The 8024-nt window shown below is 34.7% G+C and overlaps 1 protein-coding gene across 1 annotated transcript; it reads right to left on the bottom strand.

Moving 5' to 3' along the window:
- Positions 1-513: 513 nt before the first annotated feature.
- LOC150092083 (alpha-tocopherol transfer protein-like) lies at positions 514-4095 on the bottom strand. Its single transcript, XM_090415323.1, has 2 exons — positions 3948-4095; positions 514-764 (listed from the first exon to the last, which is right to left on the bottom strand). Exons 1-2 carry the CDS (start codon positions 4093-4095, stop codon positions 514-516), a joined length of 399 nt encoding a protein of 132 aa, XP_090271449.1.
- Positions 4096-8024: the final 3929 nt, after the last annotated feature.

Below are 8024 nucleotides of genomic sequence, written 5' to 3'. Positions count from 1 at the left end.
TTTCAGGCTTTTCGAAATGATGAGCGCAAGACTACCTAGGAATCAAATGACTTTCACCGTGACTGCAAACTTACTACTTTCTTGACAGGTCACTTATCAAAAGATATCCTCCCTTTATGAAATAGCAGAGGCTTAGTATGTCAAACAATGTTAAATACTGTCAATATCAAATCACTCCAGGTTTGAACTGCATCATAAAATATTCATAAAATATTTTATGATGTAGCTCTTTTCTTATCTTATGTAGCTCCAAACAGAAGACATTGAATAAAAATATCAAAGCTTACTTGATTAGGGAAAGATTAGTCTTCTGTTAGGAGTTAAATCAAAAAATTTGAGAAAATCCCAAATATAAAAATAAAATCTGCTTTACAGAGATCATTTCAAAGTTAAAGCCATTGTTTCAGTTTTATTAAAATAACGATTGTCTATACATAAAAGAAAACCCTAGAACTCAATTTTAGGATTTTATAAACCCTAAAATTTGTTCTATACAGTTAAAATAAGACATTATTACTTGCCGAAATCCAATGTCGCGATTGTTTCTCCATGAGGTCCGCGGTATGGCATAATGCCAAATACTTTAGTCAAGCACAGAGATCGAAGGTCGTCAATGCCTGCCGGACTGAAACACTCTCTGATGTCCCTCTGACACTTGTAATAGAGTTTGATGGAATCAAAGGCTCTTTGTATGTCATATTTTCGCACACGAAGAAACTCCAATAAGAAAAGAGTATCGGTCCTTGACAGAAAATCTTGTTGATCTGTGAAAGATAATATCAACATTCACAATGCACAGTTTATTGTTTATGAATAAATTTTATAAAAGAAAACTTAAAATAAATAAACACAGAACAACACCATTGATTTAACGGTGTTGAAACGTTTTAGAGATCACAACTGAGAAAAATTATAACCAGAATATGAAAAATTAATTTCATTGCATAATATCATTGATCAATTCTCCATAGCACAGTGAGTGTCAAGAATTCATTTAGATGAAAAGAATTAGGTTCCAATTCCATGTACGACATTAGAGACTTCATCAGACACTTCAATGGAAGGAAAGTTAGCTGGGCCATACGAAGGCAGCAAGGTTTTTTCATTTCTCAAAGCGGCAAGAAAAACTCAGCAATACTCATCATCTAGGAAGGATTAACAGCTGTATCACACCACTAATTAGATTTCAGACAAGCCAAGTTACTCAAGACATGATAGGCCATTGAGCCTAACAAGCAAAGGAAAATGAGATGGGATCAAAACCCTTCGCGAAGCAGGAAAAATGAAAACATTCTCTCGTGATGGTGAAGATAAAATAAAATAAAATAAAAAATCTGCAGTATGTTGACTAAATGAAAAGATCACAGTTTAAGCTTACAGGTCAGGTTGGTCGAGTGGAAAAGCGAATCCTCTCTTCTACTTAATAATAACCTCATTACCTAGATCATTGCCATGGTTACTGATGCCTAAAATGGTTTTCAAGAGCAGAATTATATTTTAATCTCAGCATATTAGTTTGTACCAGTTGTTATATACGCTGTCACCTTTCTTTGTAGAATGTAATAAAAATTATAAAATAGTTAGATTAGAATATAAACGTGTTTGGTGTTATTTACTAAGTATTCGCAGAATATTTCCGATTCTGATTTTGTTTTTACTTTTTATTTTATCAGATTTAGAAGGTGAGCCATTTGCATGGAACTAAAGTTTGTTAATAAATACTAATGCACCGTAACATGTTATGTGCAACAATACGGAAATATGTATTTGTGCCATCAGTGTCAAATGAACTGGGGATGAAGAGATATCAGAACCTTCCTCGAGATTCTCGTATTTTACATTGCATTTATCGATAGATGGCAGACGTAATTAAAAAGAACTCATGATCTCTAATGGTAGAAGCACATTTTCGATCATATATTAGTTGAAATTTATCGATGTTGAAGAGATAGTGAGCGTAAATAATTTAATCTTCAATACAGAAAGAAATGAAAAGGGAACAACTGACGATAATTTAATGCTAATATTTGTCTTCCCTCTTTATAATGGATTGAATATGGAGTGTAGAGCGTGTTTGCATTCGGCCGACTAGAAACGAGTGAGGCAGTAGAAAACAAACAGCGACAGAGGACACGAGTTAATTATGGTTCGAGCACCTGGCAATAAATAAAACACAAAATATTCCGCAAGTCAGTGGAATGGTGGAGTCCGTTTGTCCTGTTTATCAATGGAAGAATTTTAGTAAGAGAAAATGGCCAAGCTACTAGCTTTTATTCATAGATAAAGATGAAGCAAAAAGATTCAGGTACAAAAGAATTGGAAACAGCGTCGTACAAACGGAAGTCAACAGTTTCTGCATTTGGACACGATACAAGCTTTTTGTTTTGGAAAATTTACAAATCAGTTTTATGCTTGCTGATAATTATTTTTATATATTTGGAGTTTAGAATAAAGAGCAAAGGAAGAGAGATATTTTAATGAAAACTAATTGTCAAATGCCCTTTTCGATGTTTTAGAGCCTTGGCTTACTTGATGAACCAAGGCTTTACGAACAATATAATGTGAAATGAGGTAAACCTTTTTCCGTATCAATAAAAAATATTTCCGTGATAATGTCAGTGCAGTTATAACCGTGAAAAGTTATAAACCATGGGTATACAGGCTTTTATGTAAACTTCGCTCAGAAATGAACAGTGAAATATAAGACAGAATGAAGTAAACGAACAATGAAGTAAAAGAAAAGAAAAGAATATATAAATCAGTAGTCCAACCAATTTTGACGTATGCATGGTAGACAAGAATAAAATCATGAAAAATGCAACAGATAAATACAACATGGGTAATGAATACATTAAGAAAAGTGTTTAACAAAACAACAAAATGAGAAAATTGGAAAGAAATGAATGTACGAATAGGATGAACCAAAAAAGAATAGTTTCACCAGCAAGAGACCGCAAAGGAAATAAGACAAGACTAGTTCATGTAAGACAGACTGCCTTCATTGATATATTTAAGATACCATAAGCTGAAGCTTAAGGCAAAAATAAAGAAGAAATTCCCATTAAAATCGTGAGTATATAAGCTTTTATGTGAACTTCTCTCAAAAATGATCGAAATCATAGTGTCCATTCGTAACAGGGACGGAATAAACGCTAGATATCCAGAAAACTCTGTTTTCTACAGATCAAACATTTGAAGCAACTCGAATAGAACATATTGAGCTACTTAAAGGCTCTAATAATGAGGCCCTCGGTGGTTTATCATTGAGTGATGAAAATTATCAACCGCCAATGAAATTCACTACTACCATTGAGTAAGTTCCTTACGGGAAGGAACATTTATTTTCCTAACTTGTTTGCAAACATCGTAATAATATAATGATTACAATTAATTTCAAGTTTCAAATTAATAATCTCGATTTACTTTACAACTGTGAGATGTACTTGAGTTGTCAAATGGTATAACAGTTGGCGTTGAACTATCAACTCACTCAAGTCATCTGTTGACTTTTGTGAATACTGAGTTTTTCTTCAAATTCGGTGAAAGTCCAGTGCACTCCAAAAGGAGTCTCTCGTTCGCGTAGAAAAGCAGTTTGGTCATTGGTTGCTTATATTGTATTAAAAGGCAAAATAATTCCTGGAGAGTATCGCTGCTTTTTGGATATCGCAGAACACAATACCCGTGAAGCGCATGATATCTCGTATATGTTCCGTCATTCTCCTGAAATTTTAGTTTTTTTTTGAGCAAAATTTTGTTTTAACTGAAAAGAAGCACATACAAATATTCTTCTTGTAAAGAGATAATCGAACAAATGATATTTTCCAAGTGCACTTTTCAGAAAAATGGCGCAAAACAGGTTCCAATTATGTCGAAAATCTTGGTTGCCCATCTGTTTAAATCGTTAAGACAACCATGTTCTAAACAAAAACGAGAAAAAACCAGCTTACCTTCCAGCATATCCTTAAGTTTTTGTATGTGTTCTGAAACCGTTTTCGGATCTTCATTAAGTTCTTTGGTGGCCTTTTCTCTATCGAAGGGAGTGAGTTCCTTGTCATCGTACACCCTAAGAGTTTCTTCTGATAACACATTATCCATGGTGGCGTCTCGAAATGAATATACAACAATGGTACTTTTTAATACGATAAGAAAACTTTAATTGAATTACATTTAATATATATATATATATATTTATATATATATATTAGAAGATTCTAGTAACCTCTAGTGTAGATGCTAAATATCCGTGTCCCAAAATTAAATCCAGAATGTTGTCGAATCGAAATAAAGTACGTTGCATTTAGTTTTCTGAATTCCTTTCCATTATCGTCTCGTAACCCAGTAGCACAGCAGTTATACCTTTCTGAAGTGCTACCTACAGAAAACACAGAGGACCATTCTTTCTTTGCTAATTTCTAGACCATACTCTTTGCGGTCATCGTGTTGTAAGAACTATCGGTGGTTGTATGAGAGGTACGCCCAAGCGAATGTTCCCAATTCCATATCTGGATTTTTTTAACCATTCACCAAAAGCAACATGAACCAATAACCAATAAGTATCGATTACAGAGTCAGTGCGGTACAATCTCGCTGAAAATAAACTGTTACAAAATTGCCTTTCTAAAGATTACAAAAAAAAAAAAAAAAAAACATGTTCGCATCTACTTCACTAACATTCACAGCATAAACACAATTATAAATGATATACATTACAAGCTACAGATATTCACATCTGGCCTATTATTACTTATCCCATATCATATACCATTAGTGAAGTATGGTATACAACTGTCCAAACTACTCCATGTATGATTACTACTCTCATGGGGTAGACTTGCGGCGCCTTGGTTGATTATGTACTCAATGCTAGAAATTGTCAGAATGTTGATCGCATAATTCAATTCCTTCAGTTTAAGGTTTCCTTGACCCTTGACTAAATTACATTCTTTGCTGTTTCCGCAACTATTCGAATTATGAAAATCACTCTGACATCTTCGTCTTTCTATCATTGAAGCTTAAATATTTGCAGTCTAATTATTCTCTAATTGAGTACTCAGTTTCTCTCTAGTCGATCAGTGTGCATCATGGCGGATGGTTTCTTTACTTCAGAACTGCAATTACTCACCAATTCAGAAATGTCGACTCTATTTTTCCATTTACTCTACTTCACCGAAGAATTAGTAAAATTTCCATACGGATTGATACCACTATCCATAATTTAGCTGGTGAGTATAATCAACCTCTCCTAATCATTTGACAGACCATAAAGTGACCAAATCCTCTAGACTTCGAAGAAATTCTACAATTGGCGCTTTTTCCCATATCATCATGCTATTTTCCATGAAGAAAATATTTTCACTGCATTGATAGCAAAACACAGTCCTTCCGTTTCTCGCATCTTAATTCCCTTCGGTAATACATCCATCTCCAGATAAGATCAGATTTCTCTTACCCGACTAACATTTACATGTCGTTTCTCTTATCACGAAGAAATCGCTGCGAATGGCTTACCCTATAAATCGTTGGAATCCTTTTTTCGCTCAACGTCTCATCCACTTATCTACTAACTTCGAACAATACTCAAAGCTGACTTAACCTCGCATTCTCTGCGTTATCCTTGACTGTACCAAATACTTCTAAAATTCTGGATGGTGTACACAGGAGGAAAATCCGGGAAGTTAGCCAGATTTCTTTCTCTCCAGCTCATTCCACTCTAGATCAGATTACGTCACTTCCTCAGAGACGATTACTCTTTTAGAGGTATACGATACCTCTAAAAGAGGAATTACCTCATACCTCTTTTAGAAGTATTTTTGTGGGTCCTGTTCCACTGAACAAACATCGCACAACCCCCTGGTTTTTCTACTATGAAATCGTGATAAATAAATAATAAATAAATAAACTGGCAGCACCTATCCAATATGCTTCTTTCTAACTGCCTATATTTTATGAAACAAGCATACCCATGAAGTGTTTCCCCTTCAACTATAATCTCCACCTCTTAAAGCAACACTAATAGGCGCTTACCGTTTTTTGATATTATACATTAATTACCTAATGTCTGTAAATAAGATCAATCAGTGTGACTGATTATTGGCTTTTTAATTGAAGATAATTTATGCTTCTATTAATTTGAATGGTACTCAGGTTTTGTCTCACTGATATTGATTAGAATTCGGTTGAACTATGTATGAAACAGCTAAGGATATGAATGCCAGTGTGTTATGTCTGTAAATTTTAGTGCGTTCATCTAGCCGATTTGCCTGTTTTGCGAGATCAAAACATGATTTTACCGAAGAGAAAAGCCCTAATCCTTCTATATGAAACCAGCAAGCTCACGATTAATTGAAAATCTCTTAGAATTACACTGAAGGGAATGCTACATCGTCAAATTATAATAAATTTAGTTTAATCCTTTATCCAAGTGTAAGCAAACAAAGTTTGCGCCAAACAAAATATCTTCAGGACTGAATATGGTGTTGTACTACCTTACATGAGTAAGGTAGTACAAATCCGGGCAAAGGTGGAGCAAAGCTACCGGGCAAAACTCGTATCAAAGTTGGAGCAATCCTATCCCACACATTAACACTTTCATTGCCAAGCTGAAAATTGGAATTTCGTGTGGTGGCCAATTTTTTTTTATTTTCTTATTTAGCTAGCGACGTCCACGCGATAACGCGTGATCGACCATTTGGTTAGAACTCGCATCGCCCGATACCGCGTGATTGGCAATGAACGTGTTAAACTAAATTCATTATAGTTTAAACAAGTGAAAAATAAACTTTCAACATCTTTCTCTAAATCCAGTGTAATTTAATAAAAAAGATGGCACACCTTTTTGCAACTCCTATAGGTAAAGATGACCTCGCTATGGCTTCTGCCTGGTATCTCCACCACTGGCCAGACTCCCACTGAAGAGACCTCAATAAAGGTCGAAATTAGTCTGGGTAGTTGCCAATCCCTTAATGCATGACATTATACATATCCGCAAGGAGATGTGTTTTGCATTATTGGAGATACTGAGATAGGATTGTTGGTAGCTTGCTTCACCTTTGCTAGGATTTGCCCGGAGTTGTACTACCTTAATGGGGTAAGGTAGTACAACACCATATTCAGGGCTGAAGATATTTTCAGGCGCAAACTTCGTTTGATTACACTGGGATAAAGGATTAAGCTAAATTTATTATAGTCTAATCAAGTGAAAAATAAACTTTCAACATCGTCTAATTCTTCCACTGAGACAATATATCCAAGATCACCTGCAATTACACCTTTAAAAACCAGTTGCACCGGGTTGTCGTAATTTTTATAACACCTAAAAACTAAAAGTTTGAAAACTCGTGTGTGTGTGTGTGTGTGTGTGTGTGTGTGTGTGTGTGTGTGTGTGTGTGTGTGTGTGTGTGTGTGTGTGTGTGTGTGTGTGTGTGTGTGTGTGTGTGTGTGTGTTATAATTAGTGCAAGCAGATTTCAAATATCTCAACATTTCTATCATTATATCAATATTTTAATATCCAAGCATTAAAAAACTCTCTCTGATAGGCGTGAAACATTCTCGATAATTCCGTTATTCACATTTCTCGTATTTTTACCATTTGTGATCTCTGATGGTGGAGCCAGATGCAGGTTGATTTTATTTACCAATGATGTGTGGTTCGTTTCTTGGATCGTACCAGAAACCAACCACATTGAACAGTTTTTGATGAAGTATCAATATTTTCTTCTCTTAGTTTTCATCTAAAATTTCTAGGATTTTCATTTCCAACGAAGTCAGTGGACGATTACTTGTTACAGGAGACTAAACAACTGGGCTGACTATTTTTAAAACTCTGGATCAAATGACATGAAATGCTTAATTTATGGAAAATAAAGATTAAATTTTATTGTAGAAACTGAGTGATACAAAAATAATTACGATATTTTATGAGATAACAGTGAAGACAGATAAGGGTGAAAGAAAGATAACTGTGAAAATTTCTCTTAGCCTTTTAAGGAATGGAATTAACCGACTGGCGCTTTAGATTTAATGT

This window comes from Typopeltis vanoorti, unplaced genomic scaffold (genome assembly GCF_054136105.1).
Source record: "Typopeltis vanoorti isolate ZY-2024b unplaced genomic scaffold, IOZ_Tvanoo_1.0 HiC_scaffold_771, whole genome shotgun sequence".
Lineage (NCBI taxonomy): Eukaryota > Metazoa > Arthropoda > Arachnida > Uropygi > Thelyphonidae > Typopeltis > Typopeltis vanoorti.
Note: the sequence above shows the minus strand (reverse complement) of the source record. Positions and strands in the feature narration are given on the sequence as shown.

Excerpts from the sequence above, each read along its gene's own strand:
- LOC150092083 (XM_090415323.1), bottom strand. The coding sequence starts at position 4,095 with ATGGATAATGTGTTATCAGAAGAAACTCTTAGGGTGTACGATGACAAG. Across the intron at positions 765-3,947 it reads ACTTAAGGATATGCTGGAAG|ATCAACAAGATTTTCTGTCA; the intron begins GTAAGCTGGTTT and ends TATCTTTCACAG.